The sequence below is a fragment of the Vanacampus margaritifer genome, chromosome 1 (genome assembly GCF_051991255.1).
Source record: "Vanacampus margaritifer isolate UIUO_Vmar chromosome 1, RoL_Vmar_1.0, whole genome shotgun sequence".
NCBI lineage: Eukaryota > Metazoa > Chordata > Actinopteri > Syngnathiformes > Syngnathidae > Vanacampus > Vanacampus margaritifer.
Genome location: NC_135432.1, coordinates 10,858,636 through 10,885,938, shown reverse-complemented (window position 1 = coordinate 10,885,938; position 27,303 = coordinate 10,858,636). Strand labels below are relative to the sequence as shown.

The following is a 27,303-nucleotide window of genomic DNA, read 5'->3' as shown; positions in this document are numbered from 1 at the left end:
CCTGTAAAAAAATGAGAGCATTTGTCTCAGAATGTTTTGCATATAATAATGACAAGGAAACGTTAAGACACAGGCCGTGAAAAATAAATATTTGTTGGATATGACAAAAACAGTCGTGCTTTTTTCGTCTTTTTTTAGAACACAGAGAAAGTACAAAAAAACATGCTGGTGAAGTTTGTCACAAAGAATACAAATGTGAGACTCAAACAGATGACGGAAGCGATGTACACACGCGGGCGGCTTGTCGCATTGACAGAACGCTTTGGTTGCCGTGAGGAAGACAGTAGGCTGTATAGTCATCTCCCAGATCTGGTGTGATCCTAAAACTATACAAACTACTACCTCATCCCACGCACAGCCCCACTGCCGTGGTCTGGGAAAGCAGGTAACCGCCGTCTTGTCACACACTTGCAGCCTTTGTGAGGGACGCTCTCGGTGGCTAACAGTCATCTTGGAAAGTTGGGGGGAAAAATTAGTCCAGAGTGGAACATTGGGATCATGCTACTGGCACAAAAATTAAGTACTTCAGACAACAATTTATATTATCTGGGAAATGTTTTTCCCCAATTCCCTTGTCGTAATTGTATGATATTGTGTACTACCCTATGCAGCACAATTTGACAGCTGGCATCTTTTGTTTTTGGCTTTGTTGCCGTCCACACACAGCACGTTAACAACTTTGCCCTTCCTAGCCTAATTAGCAGCTTAAAAGGGGCGTGTTCTAGCTCCGATGGGGTATATGCCACGGAGGAGGCGGGACTTCCGACTTTCCCACATCAGCTTTGTTTCCGGGGGACTTCCGACTTTCCCACATCAGCTTTGTTTCCGGTTTGCAATGTGTGGGCCGCGTCCCACACCTTGCGTATCCGCCTTTGTGCCCTCGGTTGCCCGTTCCCGTCGACAGGTGCGAGTGTGTCTGTCTCAGTTGTGAAGCATTTCAGAGAGTTGAGACGCCCATCGGCGAGAGGGCGAGTGTTGGAACGCGGCCAGCATTTCACGGAAACGGCGCTGATGTGTGAAACCCGGAAGTCCGTGGCATCTACCCTATTGTATCTATAGTTCTAACATTTGGTCTCAATAACATATTTTTAAAGTCTTGTCCTGAGACTGGCCCAAATCAATTTTCCATCAATACCAGCACTGATGTGTTCTTTTTCAACTTCATGAACGTGATAATGAGGCACACTTGGTACACATTCACACGTGGTACAAAAAAAAGCCTTGGATCTCCGATTGTGTGGTAGTGAGCACAAATTGTTCTTATGTACACTGCCCAACCCCTTTTCTTTTACTATTAAAATTACAAAAAAATAACTAAAATTGCCCTCCTTTCTCTCTTCTTCTCTTGGAGCCTCGCAAAAAAAAAAAAGTTCAATCGCTCAGTGCGGCCGCTGTTTTGTGACTGTGCAGATGCCAAACAAACTAAATATGATGTTGCCTTGTCAGGTGAGGGAAGGCGAAATGCTAACCCGATCACCAGCTGAGCCTTGTAGCAAGTTAGCCAATTTGAGGAAAGGTCGCTTACAAGAACAAAAAGAGGTGAAAGACAGCCTGAGTCTAAAGGAACATGAAAAGATCCAAGCCCCAGCCAGGCCGTCGACGAGTTTTGAAGCAGATCCGCCGCAGAACGGCGTCGCGAGTCGGCTAACGTGCGAGTGTCGAGCGGCTAGCTGACAGCTAACAGCAGTCGGCGCTTGTCACTTTGTTAAAATCCGCTCGACATCGAACCGAAGCGAGCCGAGGCTGACTCTACCTGGAAGAAGGCCTTCGCTTGTTTAAAGCAGCCTCCTCAAGGTGACAAAAACGACAGAAAAAATGAAGTGCAGCTTGTTCCCTTCGCAGTTCAGTTTCGACTGTCATCGTTGCTCGCCATCTTTCTTTTTTCTGCAGGCAGGGTTGCAAATCTCGCGAGGCTTGAAACTCACCACGACGACACTTCTAATGTACGACGCTTGCTGCTAACGTTGTCACACATTGCAGTGGTGGCAGGTAACAAAGTACAAGTACGTCATACGTATTAATAATTGAGTACTTATTGTAACGACTTTTACTTCCTCTAGTTTAAAACAGACGCTTACATGGAATTTCAAAATACTACTTGTAAATGTTTGTGGGGCAATTTACCAAAAATATTGCATATTTGACAGGGGGGTGGGTGGGGGTACTTTTGCCTTAATCTGTAATCTACCCAGTAGAGTGAAATTGGTGAATGTACCACTAAGGAACATTAACACCATATACATACACAAGTAACGTATGAACCTGATTCACACGATATTTCCCCCACTCCCCAAAAATAAGACTGGCACACCAGTTTTTTTTTTTTTTTTACTAAAAGAATAAATTTTATTTCAGCACTGTAAGTCATTTCCCAACCAGTACAAACATGACTGCCATGGTTGTCTCTTTCTGAACCTTTCCTCCTCCCCTCCATCTGTGAGATCAGACCACCAACACCCAGACAAAAAAAAAAAAATGTCACTGACTCTTCCCTCCTCTCATCTTTCCACAAACAGTCTGGTGCTTCCATAATGCTAACAATGATGACAAATGATACCAACCATAATTATAACAGCAAGCATGATGATGATGATAATATCTCTCAAACAATAATATCATGGATATATTTGAACCCTTTTTTTTTTTTGCTGCACAGGTAGTTTCGGCGGGTGGTCCTGGGTATTGTCGTGTATGCTGAAGGCATGTTTGAACAACGTGGCGTTGATCAAGAGGAGCACCTTTGCAGGGGGGTATGGTGGGGTTGGGGGTGGGCTGGGCTTCATAATAGGGATTTTGGAGGGCTGCTGGGGGGGGGGGGGGGAGTGGCAGTGTAGAGACAGACAGATAGGGACCTTTATTCAATCTGGACAAAACACTGTGAGAATCTCACAAATAGATCAGAACAGATACAAGCAAGACAAGTGCACATTCTGTTCCACACTCAAACACATGAATACTGTTTCACACCGACACTGCGCAGCACTTTTCTTTCCCGGGACTTGAGCTGGTCCAACATTGTTGGTCGGGCTCTCGTGGGGGACTCCCATTAGCTGGGGCAAAGAGATGGGCACTAAGTTTTCCAAGCCAAACAACAGCTAATATGTTTCTAATGCTAAATCTAATTCATTAATCGTTCAAACTAAAAAAAAAATCCAAATTAAAAAAAAATTATAAAAATGGAAATGTGTAAAACGGCCCCCGCAATTTTAGGAGGTTTCACTCTAAAAAATAAATCGACATGAAATTCACTTCAATGTCCGGCCATCTTCAAGCTGTGTTTTTCTTGGAAAGCTGGCCCACTTTGGTGCGTACTCATGGGAGTTAAGGCAACAACGTTTGGGAGTCTGGGAATCCAGGGCAAAGAAAGAGGAACGCAAACAACCCGACCAACGGTCGAGCGGCATTCCTTGACGTACATACGCAGTGGTTGGCAAAGCCGAAATTCAGTCTATGTGGAATGAGCGAACGGACAACACTGAACGAGCGAGTGCAGTCGAGGCGGACGCCACGGTCGACCTGGCGCTTGCCGTTCACACTTCCCTGCCTGTTTGTGTCTCTATGACAACCTCACAGTCTTGTCACATAAATCACACATGCTGCAATGTGGTTATAACATATATCATCGTACTCGCTGCTCTATAAACTCGGGGCAAGCTGCTGAATGTTTACGGGAGGTGGGCTTCGGGGAGGTTTAATGGGGACGCTAGGTGTACTTTGGTTCTCAGGTGAGACGTTCCGCTGCTTTGTGCAAGGGCGCAGAGTTCAGCTTGGATCGACCACAAAATTATCATCAGGGATATTATGAAAATCAACAGTGCAGACGATGGTTCTCAATCGGTAACGGGCAATATTTACTTACGCACATTAACGGTGAAAGTGTCTAAAGATGCCATATAAAGGTGAGGAAAATCGCAATTATTACAGTTCAAATCTCTAGGTTGGCTAAGCGTATTTCAGTACTAACTGAAGCAATGGTAGAAGGATTAGAAGATGTAATAACATTAAAATAGTAAGAAAAACACATTTGCACAACTGAATTTAACAGGTTTTTTTTTTCAGATTTTTTTTTTCAAACTCTGGCTAGATACATACAGAAACAGATTATTAACGTTAATATAACCTTTACTGTTAGTTGGGTTGATTAAGGGGCAGGGCAGCCTAAAGAGAAAAGAGAAAGGCGGCCGATACAAATCATCCTAGGGCTACAGGACAAGCGAGAAGGCGAGGGGAGGGGAAAACAGAGAAATTCAGGACAGATTATATCATTGAGTGTGTGTGTGTGTGTGTGTGTGTGTGTGTGTGTGTGTGTGTGACCGCGTGGTCCCCGCAAAGCAATCACAGACTAGCTGTGAAGCAAACCAGCTTCAAATTGGACATCAAACCCTTGGTTGAAAGGCAAGGTTTACCTCATCAACTTGTCTATTTTCAATCTGCATGCAAGCGCAGAGTTGCAAGTCAAATATTATCAAGATGAAATAATCCTACGTCAATAGTCAATTATAAATTCAAGGGTGTGTACACTTACGCAATGTTGCTTTTTTTTTTTATATTTATTCTATGACATGGAATGGTAACCTGGCAATAGCCAGACTGACAAATGTGATTCACTCAATGGGAGTTCTCCACAATATCAATCTGGGACTGTTTAGTTTGTTTCCTACGGTGTCGGCGCTTCCTGATTTAGTCACAGCTGCATATCCCGCCCCCAAACACAATGTTGCTCTGTGATTGGTCCGAACCACTCGGTGAAAAACAGTGGGCTCTGTACAAAATGTATTCTCGGGAGGTTGTCAACTCACAAATACCGCGAGAATTCAGCTTGCAGAGCAAGGTTAACATGTCCCAAGTCTTTTTGTTGCTTCGTGGGGATCAAAATGTGTGTGAGTGTGTGTGTGTGTGTGTATGCTGAGGAAGCTAAAGAGCAGAGCACAGAAAAAGAAGTGTGTCGTCAGTAGGAGTGGACAACGTGTCAAAGCAGGAAGGAAGCGATCGTTGGGTTACCAAGCATTAAAAAATTAAAAATTAAAATAAAAACTAATCAAATCTCTATTGAACGAAAACAGACGAGGACAAAAGAGGGACACTATATGATGTATTGTGTTGCTGTTTGATCCATACTAGCTACTGTGTAACTCAGGGTAGTTTAACATCTACATATGTATGAGTGAGTGTGTGTGTGTGTGTGTTGTGTTGTGTGTGCATGTAACGTGTACTTTTCATGTGTCCATGCAAAGACGAGTGTTGGGATTCCGTGTCAAGTCGCATGTGTTAGCAAATCATCTCCGATGAACTGACGAGCACGCCACTGGCAACTGAAACTGCACAAATATCACGTCAGCACGAAAGCAGAAACGATGCGGCTGGTAACAAATATCTGGTTGTACAACCTGTGTGTGTGTGCGTGTGTGTGTGTGTCTCTCGAGCAAAATCGGTAGAGGGCATCATATAGCAGATTACTCCCTGTCTCGTGGCAGAAAGGCCGTCCTCTTAACACGTAATGTACTATTGCAATACATGTCCTAATGTGAAAAAAAAAATAGTTGAAAGCAGGTTAAGTATGCGACTGGCAAGAAGTGTTGCCATCGATTGGCCAGTGGAGCTAAATTCTCGCGCCTAGCCGTGATGTCTTAGATGTAGAAATCTATTGAGGCGGTCACATATGAAAACGTAGCGCGCTCGCGGTAGCGCTGATCATTTCCTTTCATTTGGTGTTGGAGAGGCGCCGGCGAGCGCTCGACGTCTCGCCCGAATGTTTGGTAACGAGGGGGATGCCTGACGCGACTACATCGACACTTACACACACTTCTCATGTTTTTTTCCTTCAAGACGCCATTTATCCATGTCAATTTTGCGGCACGCAAAAGAGCGCAAGTCATCAACATAGTATGAAAATAAGGTGCTTTCTTGTTGACTTGCCTTTGAGTCTGTGACGAGCACACGCCGATGCTCTCCGTTAGCAACATGTCAACACGCAGGTGTGTCAATAGAACTTCCGTTATAGTACGAAAACCTACTACTGGGGACAACCGCTTGTATGCAAACGGAAGTGCTTGAACAAAACAGTTGACTGGCGTAGTCTCCGAACGTGAGCGGGACACTCGGGTGGTGGCGGGTGTAAAGTGTGTGTGTGGGGGGTGGGGAGTAAGTGGGGGCACTCCGACGTGTTTCCACCCACCAAGCCTTGGCCTTGCTCCTTAAGAGCAGGAAAGTGCTTTCTGTTGGTCTAAAGTGACACACTGGAGCTCTCAGCGTTTCTCAACGACGGCCACCCATGGGTGGGGGGGTTTTGCGGCGACGGCGGCGGGGAAGCGCACCCTTTGCCATCGCTCGGCTCAGCGCGTTCAAATACACTTTGGACATGAAAGTGACGCCGATTCCCGGGAAAGGAGAATCGGGCGTCCTTCAAAAGTTGTCTAGTGAAGGTTTTAGGCCGCTTTGCGGGGTCTGCTTGGAACCTTCCGGTATCTGCTGAGCAGCAGTCTTTTCTTTTTGGCCTGGAACTCTCGAAGGGTGCCTCAAGGTGTCCGACTTGTCGATCACCTGGCAGAGGACCGTCCAGTGTGGTTTTACATCTTGAAAACAAAGTGCCTCTGTCTGGAAGCACTCTGTACACATTCTGACGTCTCGCAAATAGATCTCTACCTTTAAATGTCATCATCAACATTTACTCAGATGCACGCACCCCACAAACGGTCAATTCGTTGCTATCAGGGGCTTTTTTTCTCCAGAAAAAAACTTTACATTTAAATACAACATCAAGTGCTTGTGTTGGGATAGTACAATCAAAGCTTTTGGGAGGAAGGGGCGGGGGTCGGAATAATAATAATGCACTTTTTTGGGGGAGGAGTGGGGTAAAACCTTGCATACTTGAAGGATTAAGGTGCGTAAATTCATGGGATTTCTTAGCACAGCTAAGCGTTAGGCTATGCTACATACGTCAAAGTAAAGGAGCATCCTAAAATCCTCAGTAGGGAGCTCGGAAATTTTTGAGTCGTGCAGCTTTGTTGCACGCCGGGCACACGAGTCGTTTTATTCCGCTGGAATCTTTCCATAGCTCAATGTCTTCTGAAAGCTAAGCCTCATGCCAGACGGCAATCACAAAGCGCACTGACACGCGGCTAACGACCATGGCCACCGTAACCATGGAAACCTTATCCCACCTGTCACCGTCAGTGGCAAACGCAACCTCTGTGTGCAGTGTTTACAACAAGGAAGAGTACAGGTAGCCATACTGGAAAGGGGGGCTCGCTTACGTGGCGGTGGCGATGGGGGCGGAACTTCTTTGAGTTTGTGTGTGGGGGGAGGCTATTTGTGGAGGGGTGGGGTGCTTACAGACTCATGGAGAAAATCTCTCTCAAAAAAAAAAAAAAACATAAAAGCACATGAGAAAACTAAAAATGGGAATTAACCGCTGTGACAGCCAACTGTTTGGACGCATCACAGGGAGCAGCAGAGCGCACGAGACGGACGCGTTCCGGCAGCTTCCTGCTCCGTGTGATGACATCACAGTTGGCGGGCGGGGCTACAAAGACGGGGAAAGGCAGTCAAACACAAACTCTCTCCGAGGACGCTGTCCGTCACTCCTCCTTCTGTAGCGCTCCGTCTGACGGGCAGTCGTCAAGGCAACAGGGGGCCTCGGCTTGCACCCCCTCTGATTGGTTGTCTCTGCTGACTAAGGCACACTGGATTGGCTGGGCCAGGGGGGCCAGCTCCAAGGGCTGCCCCATGGCTGCTGAGCTGCCATTCAGCTGCCGAGTTGCGACCTCTGGCGCCGAGCCCGCCTCCTCTGAGGGCTTCGGGGGACTGTTGGATGGAGGGGGCGACGATGTCTGGCGGAGGGGGGGAGGAGTTAGGACACTGCGCTTTGTAGCCAACCACAAAAGGTCTTTTTAAAGGCCGTACCTGTGTTCTGTTGGCAGTTGCTTTTTTCCCTCCCCTTAGCTTTGCTGGGATCTCTTTCCCCCTCCTGTGGTGAGCAAACAGACAAGACTTTAGCATGGGGTTGTCAAACATTTGAGTTGAGGGGCCACATTCACCTCAATTTTATCTCAAGTGGGCCGGACCAGTATGTTTGTGGCCTAAACTGCTACGAATAACATTCCCAAGTTTTCAAAGTACATTTGGAAACTAATCACATTAATTATCTAGTTGCAAACAACTTCTTGTGAACTGAAGTTGTTGACTGACATTTGCAATATTCTGCCCCTTCAACTACTTCTACTTTTTCACACAGCTGTAACGCAAAGTCTTAAAAAGTGCAATGCATATATTGTAGGCCCAGAGGCCAGATTGAACGACACCCACAACAAACCGGTTCAAACCAGTGGGCAGCGGTGGGGCTCGTAACACCAGAGATTGAGTCAAGTTATTTCACGACTGACCAAAGAATTGCAAAAAGAATGGAAACTGAAGGAATTGAAGAAGATTAGCAACCATCGGCCGAAATTCAAATAAACCAACATGCCATGCCTATAAAGCGTATGCGTTTTAATATCTGTTGCTAAGATGAAATAGCCTTGGTGTTTTGCTGAGATACTGCCAGGAGGTCAACATTGCTCTTGTAAACAGGACTTTAGCAGCTTCTCCACTCGAAAGAAACTAGTGTGCATACTAGACTGATTGTTTCCGCTTTGAATGAAATGTTTGATTTGAGGGTTTACAATCAGCGAACGACTCACACTCACCCTTTCCCAGCTCCGACTGAAACCACCTGCATGTTGAACCCCCCTCTGCCACGGATGGGCTTGTTCCCAGCCCACTGGCCAACAACCATGCCGGCAATCTCCAACTTTCCTCCCTGAGGGGGGATTGACTGGATGCCTGGGGGCGGGGTTACAAAATAAATGAATGAATAAATCCAAGAGATGATGACTGAGATATCCTCCTCTGGTGTTTGCAATGAAACCTTCACGAGTGCGCGTACCTGGGAAGGCCCTGGGTCTGTGCTGGGCAGGGTGGTGCGGATGATGCGGGTGATGAGGATGCATGCCGCCCATGGGGCGAGGTGGGTAGAGGGGGGGCATGGGGTAGAAAGGGGGCACCATGGTAGGCGGCAAGAAGGCAGGGGGCGGAAGTGGGGGAGGCGGAGGAGGAGGACGAGACAGATTGATGCCCTCGAGAATGGCCTGACGCATCTTCTCCACCTTGGACACCAGCTCCTCCTGCCGAGCACAAGAGGACGGGCGCGCATTCTCATTGGCGGTCTTGGTCAGTTATTCCGCGTCGGAAGAATTGCTCCGGGTAGAGCGGAGCGGGTCCATACCTGGCCTTCGCACATGTCTAGCAGGGCAGAACGGTCACGGGTGGCGCGGGCCAGTTTGCTCTGGAACAGTTTGCCGTCAAAGAAGCCCCAGGGACAGCAGTGTTCCCATGGCAACGGCTGGCCGCACACATCGTTGATGAAGAGCGCCGTGTCCACGCCGGCCATGAAGAGAGCGGCCAGCTGCACGCCGCGGGCATCCACCTTCTCCACCTGCAAGCCAAACAAACAAACAAACAAGATGGGCAAAATGCAACATGCGGCGACAAGCGCGTCCAAAGGCGAGTGCCGTCAGTACCTTGAGCTCCTGGAGCTGGTCCGGTTCGTAGAGCTGGTTGGAAACGGCCTGGGCCAAGAAGGCATCCAGCTCATTTCTCTGGAGGATCCTTCCTGCGGGCCACTGCATCATATACCTGAGCAACAAAGGAGGCTCATCACATACATGATGTACTAACCGGACTGTCTTGGCAGCACAAACGGCACACACCTAGACGGAGGGTATTGCACTGAGTGGCCCTTTTGTGTATACATTTGTCAATGGGATGCAAGTCACACGGTGTTCGGGGGATACACCACTAGTAAAATCCCATGTTCACATGACAAGTTGTGAATGAACTCTTGCTGGCCGCTAAAGATGCTTTTGAATAAAGTGGATTATTATACCAGCACCGTCTTGTTTGCTTTCAATCTCAAAAGTACTTTTGCATTGTTGGTTGCCAGCACATTTGGCAACTGCTCAAAAAGTTAAGGGCCACTTTACACACTTCAGTACAGTAGCTAGCTAAAACCAGTCCATCAGTGTAGGCAAAGATATGCTTAGCAATTATGTGTATTTTTGTATTTATTAATGAACACAGCTAAGTGATAAAACTGAAAGCCCAAAATTTTGGCCAGCGGTCCTGTATTCCACTAGAAGAGATCCACTTTAAGAACCAAAACAACAGCATATTGTACTAAGATGACTTTGACGTGAAACAAAGTGAACAAGCACGATTTATGCTATTCTATAGCTATGCTATATATAGAGTCACGTTATTCATTGGGATGCCACGATAAAAACTTATTTTACCATTTTACTCGTAAATAATTTCTTTGCGTTTTTTGCTCATCAAGGTAAGCTCTTTATCAAACTGTATTAATAAAATGATTATTATTAGCAGTAGCTAAGTGTGACAAGTGACAAGATTTTGCAAAACACCTTGTGTCAAAATGCTCAGTCATGTTGGAATGGCCACTTCATAAAAATTATCCACCAATAAGCTTGTACTAGCCGATATTCCAAAGTCTTCTCCAAATCGACGCGTGAAAATGACCGTGACTGTTCAGATGGCATCACTTGCCTGCAAAACTCGACTTAATTAACCCAAATGGAACATCGTTGGTGGCAAGTGCCGTGTGGGCAGCAGAAAAGCTCATGTCATTTAGTCATCTAATGTTTTGACCTGAATATATTTATAGGCAACATCAGAATCGTTTGAAGTGTTCAGTCAATATCGGCCACGAGTCGGGGGTGTGGAAACCAAACAGACAACCGTTAATACTAGCACATGCCACGGGCCGCTGAAAAGCAGAAGGCCAGCGTCAATGACCCCAACGCCACAGTTTGGTCACCGCTTGTCTAGAGGATACACCACAAAAATCCCACTTGGGCAAGCGTCCTTCCTACCTGAGCACGCAGCACATGAGCAGCAGATGCTGCGGGACCTGCGCCGGATTGAGGAGGGCCGGGCAGTCGGAGCGGAGGCAGGCTAGGAAGGCCCGGGTCCTCCTGGAGCGGTCCTCGCTGGCGCGACCCAGCCACAGGCGCCGCAGGTTCGGGCAGGTCCACTCCCGGAAGCACAGAGCCGGGATCAGTTCAGGAGTCAGAGCCGACTTGGCTTTACCGCTGCTCCACTCTTTGACAATCACTGGAGGAACTGAAAGGTTGCAATGGAGTCAGCTGCTGGTTGTCGCTTTTACAAGCAATAGTTAGCTCATTCACTGTCAGTAGACTTCTGCGTTTGCCTGCAGTTGTTTTACACCATTTGGCCTGATCCGCAAAATAGACTCTTCTTTTAACAAAGAAACTAATCAAACTGTGTTACTATATATATATATATATATATATATTTATTATTATTTGATTATTATTGATAGCGTTTGTGCATGACAAACTCACCGGATTGCACGTAGACTCTTGTTATTGAGCATTATTTTCATCATCCAAGATGTACTTTGTACATACTTTGTCACATTTATGAAACACACACTCTTCTGCTAACAAGCGCAACACATACTCTGCAAATACTATACATAAACATTCTCTGGTGGGAGTATCAAAAGCCAAAACTTGTCTGGCTTCCGAACTATGGGCGCGTGCCGCCATTTTTTCCACATACTTTGTCGTGCAGCATATTGGTACAGTTGCTCATATATCTCTAAATAAAGAAAATATGCTAAATTAGAACATGTATCTTCATTTCTGGTTATTTCTTGTTTAATCTTGGGAAACCGACTGCAAGAAAATAAAAGCATCTACTAGACCCGCCCCTCAGGCTACATTCACACTGCAAGTTATGATGTCCAACTCTCCACTGATGTCAAATCCGATTTTATTTATTTTTATTTAATCTGATCTAATGTAGTTGGTGACACATAAACCAAATGTGACTGGTAATAGCAACGTGACAAGTGGCCGCTATCTTTGTGGAATTCTTCGGGGGATGGAATGAGGAGCCATTCTACTGCCCACATTACTCCGCTAGTAAAGTCGAGTTTTTCCACATTTAAAACATCACAGTAATTACGACTCGTTGACATTTCAGAAATTTGGGCCTGTATGAGCAATTGCTGGATTTTTTTTTTTTAACTGAACCTTGTCAGCCAATCAAAGAACGGGGTTTTCTGAGTAGAAGACAAACGTTAAAGGGTCGAAGCGAATATTGAGCAATAATAAAGTTAAATGGTTCGACTCTAATTTGAAGGTGTTGCTTGATCAGATTGTCTCAAGGTGCTTTCACATTCCTCAAAAAAAGCCAGATCCCCGAAACCCCCGCACACAAAAAAAAACATTTCTCAGGATCCCATCAAATGTTCCAAATGCTTGGTGTGTTGCACTCAGGCTGAATTGGCCATTAACAACCAGGCACAACATTTTGACAGACTGACTGTCGTTTTTAGGAAGTCTTGTCACGTTGCTACTTGTCATGTGAATGGAATGTGTCCATGAAGTGACACGTGCACAATACACAACATCACATTGGCCAGGTGTGTCGACGGTCAGAAAAATGGTTCCTTGCTCGTGTAGGTCTCTGCCCTAAGCCAACAAGATCTTAACTGAATAACTTCACCTCATATTATTTTGTTTTATGCGCCTTCATCTGGCATTGCTTATGGCAGAGTGTATTTTATTGAACAGTGACGTTTGCCACCTTTTAATTATGCATTGGTCGAATGAACGCAACAAGAGCGTACAGACCGCAAATGCAATAATTACATGCAGTATCTGTTTTTTACCCAAACATTAGACTTCTGTTTTATTTCTTGAAAAAAAAAAAAATTCTGAATCGACTTGCAGCATGAACATAGCCTTTCACCCTAACTTTGAAAAGATGTCATTGTTTGCCACCTCCGAGTACTTGACAATCCCGGCCCCAACCTTCCATGGGAGCTCTCTTGCGGAGGGCGAGTCTTTCCAGGCGGCGGTGTGTTTCGGCCAGACTGAAGAGGACGCCGTAGGCATACTGTCTGGCGGCACGGAACAGCAGCGAGGCAGGAGGCAGCTCAGAGTTACACTCGTCCTCAATACACACTGGCATTTTCATCTCTCCCTGTTGGCCAGTACAACAAGCTGTTACTCAATGGGAACAAAGCAGGAAGCCAATGGCACTCAAAGACACAAGTCGAGTCGGACTTTACCTTGGTCAAGATGTGATAAATCTGTGGGTACATTAGCCCTCTTCTGTGTCTGTGTTCTGCTACACGAAGAACCTCAGCACTAACCTAAAAAACACCTTTGGCTTTTTCTCATCTCCCATACTCGTAAAATGTGTTTTTGAGACAAACCTGAGGCAGAGGGGGCGTGGTTATGTCCATGTGACTGCGAGTCGCCATAGACAGCAGTGACGGAATGCTTGAGCCGCTCCCGTTGCCTTGTGAACCGTCTCCGGAGGCCGAGCCCTCCCTTCCGCCAGGATCCTCCCAGCGTGACGACTTGTCTGTCAAATGGCTAAAACAATGGGTAAAGGTCAAGCCATGTGAACACGCTTACACAATACAACTGTGCAAAGATAGTTGCTTTACTTTTTTCCTTTTACAACTAATAATATTCATGCGACAGGGTTGGCAACCCGTGCGGACAGTCCAAAGTGTATCCTGAGTGGACGATTAGCCCGCACCTACAGCCGTCTCTTGTAGAGCTGCAAATCCTTTAATCCCAAGCAACGCAACTTTACACACACACAAAAATCCTATCAGACAACGTCTGCAAAGTGTTCCCAAATTTGTCATAGATGTGGGAACTCAATTTGGCCAATGAGGACCAAAGACACAAAATCAACAGTGATATCAAAGTTGAAAGTGAGTTATATAAAAAGAGAACAAAAGTAGCAAAAAATTGCTGGATGTGATAGGGAAAGAAACTTTGTGGCTTGCTCTCCTCTCTGTGGCTGAGAACGAGTAAACCAAAAGTCTCCTTGCGTTCAGTCAAAGTACGCGTCATGCATACCCCCGCAGTGGAATGCAAGGAGATGCATCCAAACCACAGTAGGGCTGACGCTATCGAATATTTTTACAAGACATGATTCCATCGATTAATCAAATCTTAAAAAAATAAAATAAAATTTGCGTTTAAAACATTTTTTCACGATTACCATTTATTTCTCTTTTTAAATCTTACTTTGAATTATAAAAAATCCTTTTTTATTTTTTTAAATATATATACATATATACACACACACACATATATATATATATATATATATATATATATATATATATATATATATATATATATATTTTTTTTTGTATGTGGGTGAGCATATGCATGTGCGTGCGTGCGTGTGCGTGTTTGTATTCATCAGTTCACCTAAAGCCCATTAAAAAAAAATCCCATACTAATAATATAATATAATAATAAATTGCCAAATGCAGAAACATCAATGTAAGTTATCACGATGTAGTGGCTCTCGCTAACAGACAGAATTAAGTAACCGGAATTAGGTTAAAAAATTCTATATACGTAGACCATGTTTCTATAAATTTTGATATTTGGTTTTTATTTGAGGCAGATATTTTTTCCATTAAAATGTGATTTATGAGGAGGTTAGACCATTGGTCGATATTCAGAGTTTGTTTATTTTTCCAGTTAACAAGAATTGTTTTTTAAGCGATAGTAAGGGCTACAAGTGTAGATTGAAATTGTTTATGTGGTAAGTCAGTTGTTGTTATATATATTGTAAAAAATCCTGTTACTGATTTATATGTTCATTAAACAAACAATAAACCAATTATTGTTTATTTGCTATTTTTAAGCGATAAAAACAACAATGAGGGAATGTCTCACGAGAGGGACTGATGCTGTCACCAACCTTTTGGAAATTGTTTCAGTTGCTGTTTCGGCAATTATTTTCAAATGTGAAAGCATATGTTTGCAAATGTCTTAGACTTCAGACATATCTGACGCCAATCATATTCCTCCTCAAATCCGTTTTTTTAGGGCTGACTGTCCAGACTGTTTTTAGCAAGTGTCCAAATCCGATCTTGCACCGTTCAGACTGCGCCACATTATTGACCCATCGGACAGGTTGCTGTAGCAACAACATTAAACCGAGGCAGCGGCCAGTGTTTGACGTCACTGTGACGCTGTTTACCGCTCAAAAATCTGATTTCATGTGCTTTGTGACTGTTCAGACTACAAAAGAGCCATCCACTTTCAATCTGGATGGGCTAAAAATCAGATTTTGGCTGGCAGTCTGAACAAGGTCTTATTTTGATTAAACACAAAAGATAGTCTGCTTTCAGGACAAAGTACAGAAATCTGAGAATAATTACTGTTGTGAATTTGCTCTATATGATTAAAATAGTTGGCGATTTGCTTATCAACTAGTTGCCAATTCATTGATTAAATTTGATCCCTCCACACCACAGTAAAGTGCCTTACTTTGCATTGTTGTCATTGGGTTCGTCTCCATCCGATGACGAGGAAGGCGACGGAGAAGGACCCAACTGAGCACCCGCGTGGTGATTGGGCAAACGCCCTCCGCCCTGAGAGGAATCATATGGCGCCGACCAATCAGTATAGCCCATCTTTCCTGTGGGCGAATCATTGCAGTCTTGGGAAGGTGGTGGCTGCAGGTTCTGGAACAGAGGGGCTGAGCCAGGTCCAAATGGAGCGTTTGCAAAAGGCGGTTTGAAGCCGGCCACCTGGGGAGGAGGGAACTGAAGGCCAGCACAGACAGAATGAAGGCTGTTAGGCGCAAATTAAATAACTTCATGTGCCAAATGACCATCAATTTGATGGTGGTAGAGACATGACAAGTGAGCACTTCATGCGTCTCTATAATCCTCCATAACAAATACATTCACACACACATTTATCATCTCCTTGATATTTATAAAGACTTGATGTTCCATAATTAATCAATATCTGATTGAAGCGAAGTGACTCGAATCGAACTCTTGTGAATCGAAATCGAATCTATTGAGGAAATTAGAATTGATGCCCAGCCCTAGTCATGACAGTAACAATTAGCATGGCTTCAACACAGCATGTTGGACTCTCTGAAAAATCCAGAAGAATTAGCGTTCCGGCCGTAATGAGTTAGTTTAGTGATGTTGGTAACAAAATACGGAAAATTCATAATATCGGGTAGCCCAGCATAGCATATTTCTCTGCTATACAGAAAAAAAAACAAGAAAAAGTGATCTACCTGATTTTTCCCAGGATGCATCGGTCCCATGTGGCCCGATGGTCCCCCAAATGGAGAAGGCCCAAACCCAGGTACTGAATACACACACAATAGTTATTAGGGATGGACACAAAAGTTTGGTATTTCTTTGATTAAGAAAAAAAAAGAAGAAAACACAATTTTTTATTTTATTTTATCCAATCTCGATTATTTTCACAATTTGTATATTGTTTTTCAACAGCCAGTTTTAAAGCATCTGTACAGAAAACTAAAAACTGGTGAACACCGTATGCTACGAACTATTTTTAATTCATCATTGTTTTCGTTTATATAAAATGTGCATTTTATAAATTAATGAAGAAGAATACTATGAGGCTATATATCGTTATCGGGATTTAAAAATTAACTATATCAGGAAATAAATGTTGTCCAAATTGCAGACCTCAAGACGCAATCACGTAATCACCCAGCCCTATTTAACTATCAGGATGGAACGGTTGTGATTTTGAATTCAATCCATCAACGTGATCAGTTTGACTCACAAATGAAAGCGGGAGGTCCCACGTTAGGCGATCGAGGTTTGGAGGCAGCTGAGAAATACTCCACAGCTTTCTTGAAGCGATCCACTTTGTCTTCCATGCGAGACTAGAAGAGACAGAGCAACATGCTCAGCACCGCAACAATAACGCTGAAGCCTATCGGCTGGAAATACACATTTAGAAGCCTTAGCATGAAGTGAAGAGAAGAAACTATTTGACAAATGTAAAACATTGTGTTTGAGCCAACGGGGTGGGAGGAACAGGAAGTAGCAAAGTGGCTTCAAATATAACGGCGTTGCTCTGCCAAATGCGAGTCTTGCCCACAAATGCCACCCTCTGACGTCAGCCGTCTCAAATTTACTAGAGTGACAATCCATCATCATTAAGCCCTGATGGGCACTGAAGTTTAGAACCAAGGCTGGGCCTTACAATATGAAAAAAAAAAAAAGTCAAATACTCATTCAGATTTCAATCCATCCACTTCACACTTACACAAAATTCAAGATGTCTTTTTTTTCCTCCACATGGGATTTTCTTTACTTCTCCTGATAGTGTAGAAGCTTTGAAATTGTGTGTGCGCACCTTTTTTTCAGCCCAACAGAAACTTTCAGAGAAATTGAAATTTTAAAAAGTAGATAAATATTAACAGGCAATACGTGCTTCTGCTTGGGATAAAAGATATGTGAAATATGACCCCCCAATAAATGAACATTGTACATGTTGAACAATTTAAAATAATGAAACGAACTGAGTCACTGACCGAATAGCTGCACAAATCCAAAGTTGTCAGCACTACCTCTCAAATTAAGAACATTCATTTGACAAGGATAAACAAGAGGCCATCAAACACCCTTCAACATTTACGCCGACAATTTGGACTAAATGATACTTGACCTGGGCCCGCCTGTTTTTTGTTCTTCAAATTGTTGGAAGAGAAGCATATTCTGTTTTTCTACATTTTGATGGCTAGGTTTGCATTTGTTGGATGTGAATGATTTTGCACAACGTATAGCTGGGCACCACGTCTTTGGCCACATTGACCATGTGATTGCCTTCCACTGGAAATCTTTCTAGTTATACGGAGCACAAAGTGACGATCCTGCTCAGGCTGTCTTTCTTAGCGGGAGTTACATTTGCTTGATGCTTTTTTTAAAGAATAGACACTAGAAGGTGTTGGGGAATAGTTGCTGAATACTGTAAGAAAGGTCCTTATTTGGCAACAATGACTGCAACAACAACAACAAAATAAAATAAAAATATTAGCAGGACTTGCGACGGTTAGTGAAGCAACAACAGACAAGACGTTCCCACCAAACACAGGGATGTGATTTGACCAAAGTGAAATTATCTGAAAATTTAGCCGGGGGTCTGGGGGGCGCCGGCACCCAGCTAGGTCCAGGGCAGTGCAGTGCCCTGGTGGGGGGACAAGGGGGGGGTTCCCGGAGCTCATGGGTTTTCCGTGTTTTTAAGTACTTTCAATGCACTCACATGACAAAGAAATAGACAAAACAACAGCATAAATTTTCAATGTATATTGAACTACCCCATATAAAATGGCAGTTTTAGTCAACTCAAAATCAGTCACATTCAAAAACATTGGACTGCCTTTGCTTTTAAAAACTATCACTGAGAATATCATCATATCTAACTAATGTGATTACTAAGTTAACACATAAATAATGTTGAAGAGTTCAAATTTCATGAACAAATAATTGTATCATGACCAAATGAAAAGTAACTCATATTAGAACATACCACAAATGTCTTTGTTATAGCAGAAGATGTTATCTGTCGGAGTCATGTGCATACACAATGAAGTACAAAAAAAAAAAAAAAAAAAAACCCCGGAAATTTAAATTTTTTATTTTTGGAGATAAAAAAAGCGGAATTCCGCGAATTAGCGGAAGAATCACATCCCTGCAAACATGACTGTTTGGTGCTACTGCTTTGGTCCAGCGAATGTGTTGGGTGATACAATCAAGCATTTTCATGACGGTGACGCACCGGTGACTGTTTGAAGACATCTCTGGCGATGGCGTCCAGGTTGCCAAGGTCTTTGATGGAGGAGACGTACTCAGACACAGCCTTGATCACTACTTCACAGGGAGGCAGCACCAACTGATGGGCTCGCACCTGTGAAGGCACCAGTGCGACAAGATTGTTGTAAAGCTTTGGAAATGCACCACAATGTTCCGCATATTGGGGGGGGGGGGGGCTATTTTACTTACTCCATGAAAGTATTGAAAATGTGATAAACTTATAATAATAATGCATTCGATTTATAAAGCGCTTTTTGGGACACTCAAAAGACGCTTTACAGTAGTTGCATTATTCGTGCGCTCACACATTCACACTCTGATGGCGATAACCTACTTAAGTAGCCACAGCTGCCCCGGGGGCAGGCTGACGGAAGCGTGGCTGCCAGTCTGCGCCTACGGCCCTCCCGGCCACCACCAAACATTCGCACCTTTCAGACACCAGTGTGTGTGAAGTGTCTTGCCCAAGGACACGACGACACATGACTGGGGGAGAGCGGGGATCGAACAGTCAACCTTCCGGTTACCGGACGACCGTCTCTACACCCTGAGCCACGGCCGCCAAAAAATTCTACTCTACACATCTGCTGTAATGCCATGCTTTCTAATGGTTTTATTGTGCGTGGATGTCTGCTAATGACTAAACAAAATGTTTATATTTAGGCTTATAACTTACTACTAAATTAGCCTTAATTTCCATAAATCCTACAGAAAATGTTTTCAAAATTCCCCATCTTAACTTCCTGTGGAAATGTACCAGTTATTTTCCAACCCTTTGCTTGTCATCCACGTGAAGGGACATGTTATTGTTAAACCTTTTAAAATCAACAACAGCTAAGAGTTTAGAACAGTAATAGTAACAGTAACAGTTTACAATGTCAACTGCAAAAAAAACAAAAACAATTGCTGTACACTGAATAAAGGTTTTAGGGCAGCAATTTCATTCAATATATCGGCTAAAATGAGGAGGCAAGACAGTAGTGGGGTTTCAATCCACCCATTTTTATTAGAATTTTCAAGAAATGCGAAAAAGAGCCCAAAATTAGCAAACAATTTTTTTACGCTTGGAGGGAGAGGATTTTGGAGCGTATTGGGAAAAAAAGGAAAATGCTAATTTTGGCTATGGAAACAGGTTTTGCGAATAAACGCCGACAAGACCGGATACACGTCCCACGTTTTGACCGGATATTACGTCACACGTACATTTGTAGTCACAAAGCAATGGCGGACGATAAAGTAAGGTATGTTTGGGGAACGACGAAACAGAAACCTTTTTGGCAGCAAAAAAACACTAGGGTTTATCAAGAATTACAAAAAACTCCTACAGCGTCATCACACAGCGCAGTTGCTTCCTGTTTTTCTTCTTCTACTTTTAAATTACTGCTGGATGCCATCTCTATGGTGTATACCGCCACCTACAGTGGCAGAGTCCCCTCTCAATATTCGCAAAAGAAGAACAGGTGGAAACGGGCACAAGTCGCATGTCCGTTTTGCGCATCTTCAGTAAATTTGCTTTAAAAATTCGAAACAATTGGATGGAAACTTGACTAGTGTGTGATTTTGGAGGCCACACAAAATGACGATTAGCATTGAGGGAAGTGGAAAAAGTCCAACAGAATATTGTCTTCCTCAAAATGTCATTACAGAGTTGGTCGGAAACAGAGTATTGAGGGGTGGGGTGGGGGGGCTGTGTGTAAAGAGTGTCATTACTGTGTTATTTACAATAATACTGTACAATCGATCAGTAAATGAGGTTACAGATTTAATACCTACATCAACTCTTTGACTGCCAGACGTTTTCAGAAAAGGGATGCCGTAGGTGCCAGCCGATTTAAGCATTTTGACTGATCTTTCAAGGTCCACAGAAAATTATGTGTTATGGAAACACACATACTACCAATTGAAAGATTGGACTCTCATCTTTCATCAGAAAAAAAAAGTTTGTTTCTACCTTATTCCGTTTTTGAGTAATCAACAATAGAAAATGGTTAGTTTCACCTCTGTTTTGAAACAAACGTCTTTGGCACTCCTCCATAGGATTTTACTAAACATTATTTAATGTTTTTGGCAGTCAAAGAGTTAATGTACATTTCTAGGGAACAGTTATTTCTTGGAGCAAGATTAGCCGGAGCACTTCAGTAATTTGTCAACATTTTCATGTCTAATCGTTGCAAAAGCTAGTTTTTTGTGCAAGACTTTCATGGATACGCTACCGTACCTTAAGAGATGCTAGTGGGTGTTCTGGTCCCAGCAGGCTCCAGTGGAAGGCAGCCAGGTCTTCATCAGGCAGAATATGATTTCCTTCACAAGAAAAAAAAAAAAGCAGCCTTTTGAAATACTTCTGATGTGAATGAACCACGATGGACGTAGGCGGGCGGGCTTTATCAAGCATGTGAAAGCGTGCACGTCGGCGTGGGCCGCTCTTTACCCAGCAGAGCGGCGAAGCAGGGCAGATGCTGAGTCTTGAGCCCGAGCTGCCTGGCGGCCTCAGACAACAGGTACTGGTGTGTGGTCAGGTTTTTGCCGTTCCAGCTGAGTTTGAGTGCGTGCGAGGAGAAATAGGCGGGCACGTTGCACAGCGCAAACTCCGAGTCCTGAGCGATCAGGCCGGCGAATCCGTAGTCCCTGTAGAGAGACAGCACTTCCTGGTGATGATCCTCCAAAGTCTGTACAACCTGCAGAAAGAGCGCACAAAGGCATCAGAAGGTTTTTTTAGGCACATTTGCCAGCAGCAAGATGAGCATTATTCTGAGTGAGCTGAATGATTTTTGGCTAATTTGCAATGATATGCAGGAATGAATTCTTGCACTTGATGATGGTTTGCTTATCACCAGTTTTGTGCCATCATATGAAAATATAAGAAATCAAATACATTAAGATACTATGATAAACATCGGTTCAATAAAGTAAGACATAAGCCTGTATTTTGTCCATTTATATCGTTTTTACATCCCAGAACTTTTTATTTTTTGTATTTGTGTGTTGCTGAACAGTATTTTTTATATTTGTATTTAGATATTTATATACACTTTTGTAATTCTCTTAATCATTTTGTGCACTTTGTTTAAAAAAAAAAAAGTACAAAAAAATGTTATGGTTGGAATGTTTCTGGGAGGAAAAAACATTGATAAAGTATTTTCTATTTATCAAAAAACTTTGTCCTAATTTTGTCCTTTGTTTAAAAAGAAAACAAGACAAAAACACTTAAAGGTTGAAAATTGATAGTGGTTAAGCAATTCGATGACACAGCTACCTTAATTTTAAAAATATCATTATTTACCATCATTTTCTAAAAGTATCGATATCAGCAATACTGGCCCTGTATTTACTTGGTATCTGGTAGATACCAAAATTTGCAGTATCGCACACCACTACTGATTCTTGCGCTTCCTTTTTAGTGTGCACCCTTGTGATCTGATGCAGTGTTTCCCACAATATGGTAATACTTGGGGGGCCACCCAAGTAAACTGGCCACCACACAAGACGTTTTCAAGAAAAAAAAAAAATATATATATATATATATATATATATATTTTTTTTTTTTTTTTTTTTTTTTTAAGTGTCACGACCGGACATACTGCATGTAACGTTAGTTCGCCGTCACTTTGTGGATTGTGAGGCTAGAGTAGACATAGTAACAGGACTGAGTATGAATGAATCAATCAATCTGTCCTATGGCAACACTGATTGATGCAGTTCAATTGAGTGACGCTGTGAGTAAGAGTGCAGATTGCCCCAGACTTTGAACTTCTTAAGGCGAGACTTAATCCAGAGATGGTTACACGCACACACGCGGTGCGGCGCCGCCTGGCATGGTGTACCGTGTCTATTTGGAGTTTCTTTGTTGATCAACTCAGGCGCAGGAGAAGGCTAAGTAGCATAGCTTGATAGCAACCATTATGTAATAAAAAGTGAGAAACCAACGTACAATATCCTGCGTCACGCATCCCGAAAACTGCTGACATGGAAAAAAAAAAAGAGGCAAAAAGTAAAAAAAGACTGCTAAAAAGTAGCAACAAGTGAAAAAGCCTAGCGGAAAAGGCTGCTTCAAATTAATTTCTAAATGTAAAGGAGAGCAGTCTTTGATCAAAATGTCACACGTTTGGTTTCCTTCGTGCCAATCATGTTATTGTTAACAGGTTACTTGATGGAAAGTACAAGTCGTATTTATCGCTGTCTGGCCATGTTTACGAAAAATGCGCTCTCAGCTTCCTGTCAACTTTTACAAGTCTGTCTGAGAATATTTCAATTGCAATGCACAAACAAAAGAGAGCATTAAAATAATCACTTCAATGGATTGGGATAAATCTTTTTTAAAAAATCAAATAAAATTAAGAATCTAAAATCCACAGATAACGACAGCAGCCAAGACAACCTATTTCAATTTCACAATGAGCCCCACTGAAATGCAAACAAATACTGTAACTGGAAGGCATAAAAAAAATGAAGGAATCAATGAATGAATTATTCCACACCTACACTGTGACTCAATTTCCAAAGGTATGAAATACTCCAACTGAGCTACTGTCCTGTACAACGAGCTGATAAATACACATGTGGGCCAACTAAGCAATTCTTAAACAATGCATGTCAAGTTCAGGGAGTTCATGTTACGCAATTCAGAAGTGTGCAAGTTACTTCAATTCAGGCCGGCTTTATTTGGTGTTCAATTAAAAAACAAAGCGCAAGACGGCTAAATCCAAACACACTGCTTTCCAGGAAACATCTGCGCTCTGCTGGCTGCATTTAACAAAAAAACAAAACACAACCATAAGGTGGCCAACGCATGGTCACAACCAACAATCCATGAGGCAGCAGGTGCCTTACGAACAGGAGAATGCACCGGAGTGTGCGCATGAAATATATTTTTCAAGACACTGGATGAATATAAAGGTTTATTATTTGCATATACTATGTGACTAATGCACTTAACGTAACTAAATAATAAATGTAATTAAAAATAAATGTTACAAAAGGTGAATGCCCAATGATATACTTTCTGCCATGTAATAGAAGATTTATATCTATTTGATCTGTCTGTCATGATAAATCGTGGCATAGACAGAAGGACAAGATACATCATGTAATAGATGAATCATTTTCTAACTAATTAAGTGAAAGATGATCATTTTTGGCAGCACGCTTGAAGAGCTCTTACAGTACAGTGGTTGGGAATTGCTGATCTATGAAAGCAAATAAAATTTAAAAAAAGAATAAAAAATATTTTTTTTATAAAATTGATTAATCAAATAATTGGATAAAAAAAAAAAACTTTATGCTAAAGTTACTTGCAAAATCTTTTCCCAACTTCTGTTAAAGGGATACTTGACTCATTTAACCATTTCCAGCGGTGAGAAAATAATATTTTGCCTGTAATTAATGTGATAACATCATTATTTTTCATGTACAATTAATACCTACATCACACGTGCTCAGGTAACAGGTAACGACCAATCATGGCTCAGTTTGCTAATGTCACACAACCAAACCCAGAAAACAGTTAAGCCATGATTGGTCATTAAGTGTTTCCTGAGCACCTGTGGTGTCATTTTCACTTGACACCAAGTTGCAAAATGTGCTTTTAAAGATTAATTGTACATAAAAAATAATGAAGTTATCAAAACTCTTCTAGACAAAATATTGGCTTTTCACTGCTGAAAATCGCTAAATTAGTCAAGTATCACGTTAATAAACTTACTGCTGTTTATTTGACATTGAAAGATGAAACAAAAGCAAGTAAGTGTATATTATGGCAGACACACTTTTTTTGTTACTGACAAACACACTATTGCCTATATTTCAGTAATAACGTGAAAATGAGTAGTGTGAATATTTACTGTACAAGTTGACTTAAAAGTGTGCGTCAGGCCATCAGCAGCCCTAAAATTTCAGGTCAGGGCGCTTCCAGTAAAAATAACTAAATAAACAAAAGCAGCTGCTTTCATGGAAGACTAAAGAATTTGATAAATATTTGCTGTTAAGAGGATGAAATTTGGAACTTAAAGATCCATCGATTATCAAAATAATTGTGGATTGATTTGTCAGATTAAGTTGTTTATCAAAACTGTTTATTTTCTGATACGATTCAGAGTCTCTAGCTTTTCATCTGGCTTGTTTAGTCAGGTATCTGTAATATGTAAATCAAACAAGGGGGGGGGGGGGGTAGAAAGGTGCAAAAGAAAGCGGAAAGGAGCAACAGGACGACGAGGTGGCTCACCCGCACTCGGAAGCGGAACATGGCGAGGCGGACGCAGTGGCTGAGGCAGGCCGGGGGCAGGAACCAAGCCCGGGGAGGCGGGGTGGCCTTGCCGCCGACGTGGTTGACGATGAGCTGCGCGGTCTGCCGCTGGCCCTGGGCTCGCCGCGCCCACTCGGGCCAGCGCTCCTTGCCCAGCGTGCCGTTAAACACCACCACCAGCTCCAGGCCACCCTGGAACAGGCAGGCCTGCGACAGGGCGGCCAGGTAGCCCAGCATGGCGTTCCACTGGCCGCCGCACACCCAGTCCGTCTGGTAGCCCCCGTAGAGGCGCTGCAGGCCGGAGTCGGCGTCCACCAGGATCCTGGCGGGCGGGGGCGGGGGAGGCATGGGCCCGGGGTGGTGTAGGTGGTGCGGATGATGGTGCGGGTGAGGGTGCGGGGGCTGGCGGGCCGCGGTCCGGGCGAGCTTCAGCAGGTCCACGGGCACCGCGGCGCCGGGGCATCGCTTCTCCAGATACTCCTGGAAGCCCTGCACGCCCATGACGGTGGTGTCGAGCCTGTGCGTGTGTCCGGGGGCGGGCTCGGAATACGTTCGGTACGCCGTGGTTGAAACCGGATGAGGGGCGAGACCAGCTAGCTAACAGCGAGCTAACCGTCTGCCCGACGACTGAGTGACAAGTGGAGCGCTGTACCAACACCCGAACGAGTCAAGCGAGCGATCATGCGCGATCGCCGCCCGATTGTGCCTGACGTCCACCCCCCTCGACAAAAAAAAAACAAAAATATATGTTTCTCCGATTTAGACGTGAGTGTGGAGCGCCGCGTCCATCTCTGTGGATTTTGCCGAGAGTCACAAGGCCAGCGGAGCTACAACCAGTAGTCAGTTGGTTCACTCCATCCGCAACATCGCCAGCTCCCAAACACGCAGTCGCTCGCGGTTCTGTCCGAAAAGTGTCCGATATCGACAAAGTGTGCAGTAATGACCACGCGCGAAATGGATGCGATACTGCGCACTAGTTAGTTAGCAGGGCTGGACGGCCACTTCGCGGACATGTTGAAGCGAGCGGCTAGCGTGACTCTTTCAACTGACAGCGACAATATTTGCCACACAGTCAGTTTGAAAGCGGGCTCAAATTCCGCATTTGGGTGGCCCGCTTTGAAATTCGAAGCGTAATAAACGTCGTGTGTCCGTCTATGTTGTATTTGCCAAGTGTGTACGTGTGTGTGTGTGCGCGTGAACGCGCGTGCGCGTCTGTGTGGCTAGCTGCTGGCAGGGTCCCCGGCGTGATTTTGACGCGTCAACTCCCGACACAAGTCCGGGGCGAATTCGACGCGGAATGGGATGGATGTTTGACGGAATAAAAGAAAAGAAAGTAAAAGAAAAGAAAGCGAAAAGCCCGATGGTGCCTCCCTCGCTGTCGTCCACGCTCACGGCTCCATGTTGCGGCGGAGAAGCTCACTTCCAAGCGACAGCAGCCATCTTGAGACTTCCTCGCGGCCCAGCCGAGTGGGAGAGAAGGCGGAGGAAGCTCAGGGAGGAGGCGCCAACGCGGGGGCTCGTGGGATATGGAGTGCCGAACCCACATCACCGCCGTTTCACAACAGGTTATCGACCGCCACTAAAAAACTACAACAACCGACGCTGCGATAGCGACCGTTTGGAGTGGACAACACTCATCAAGTCGAGAGGCGATTTCTCCTTAAGTCTTCCAAATCACAATGAAATGAGCAAACGTCGTTCATGTTAAAACATCAAAATGCGCAAGCAGCTTTCCCAACTTGTGAATGTTCACAAATACCTCTTTGGTCAAATAACGCAGATAGTTCGAATGTTTTACACCTTTACGTTTTAACGCGAGGGTGTTGACTGAGTGTTGATTTCACGCACGAAAACAGGAAAAAGAAGCCGTGCTGTGTAGCTCTTCAATGGCCAAAGTAACAGGTATGATGACTCGCTTCCGTCCATGTTGGCGTGTCTGTCTCCTCCCTTTGGTCGCAAGCGGAACTGCTGGCCCCGATGGAGGAAACGTGAATTATCCACTTCCTCCTAAATACTTCTGTGAGAAACAATCATCGTAATATACGCTCTTTGTTTCAAAGAGATATTTCTGCAACTGCGTATGTGGTTTCTTACTGGTCTGTATTTGCTGATGGCTTACACTGGAAAAAAATACAAATATATTTTAACAAATAAAGTAAGGGACATTTCCTTTGAAATTATACATAGGGTTTATCCTGTCAAAAATTATCTTCTTAGGTTCAAGAAAGACATTTGTCTTGATTGCTCATTCTGTGAAATGTCCCCTGAAACATTGGTCCGTTTCAGAATATATTCTGGCATTGCCCTTATACCAACAGCTTCTGGAAAGATGGGTCTCGTTTTA

The 27,303-nt window shown here is 43.7% G+C and overlaps 1 protein-coding gene across 2 annotated transcripts; it reads right to left on the bottom strand.

Moving 5' to 3' along the window:
- Window positions 1-2,441: 2,441 nt before the first annotated feature.
- Window positions 2,442-27,086, bottom strand: fam120c (family with sequence similarity 120 member C). Of its 2 annotated transcripts, none has more exons than XM_077571580.1 (17): window positions 24,939-27,086; window positions 21,150-21,396; window positions 20,940-21,022; window positions 18,690-18,818; window positions 16,689-16,791; window positions 16,168-16,241; window positions 15,399-15,676; window positions 13,304-13,466; window positions 13,157-13,240; window positions 12,897-13,068; window positions 10,926-11,175; window positions 9,558-9,672; window positions 9,263-9,472; window positions 8,924-9,161; window positions 8,685-8,820; window positions 7,903-7,966; window positions 2,442-7,829 (listed from the first exon to the last, which is right to left on the bottom strand). In XM_077571580.1, exons 1-17 carry the CDS (start codon window positions 25,458-25,460, stop codon window positions 7,578-7,580), a joined length of 3,120 nt encoding a protein of 1,039 aa, XP_077427706.1. In that variant the 5' UTR covers window positions 25,461-27,086; the 3' UTR covers window positions 2,442-7,577. The 2 variants fall into 2 exon arrangements, with proteins under 2 accessions (XP_077427706.1, XP_077427695.1); XM_077571569.1 differs by having other exon boundaries at window positions 12,867-13,068; window positions 24,939-27,084.
- Between the last annotated feature and the right edge of the window lie 217 nt (window positions 27,087-27,303).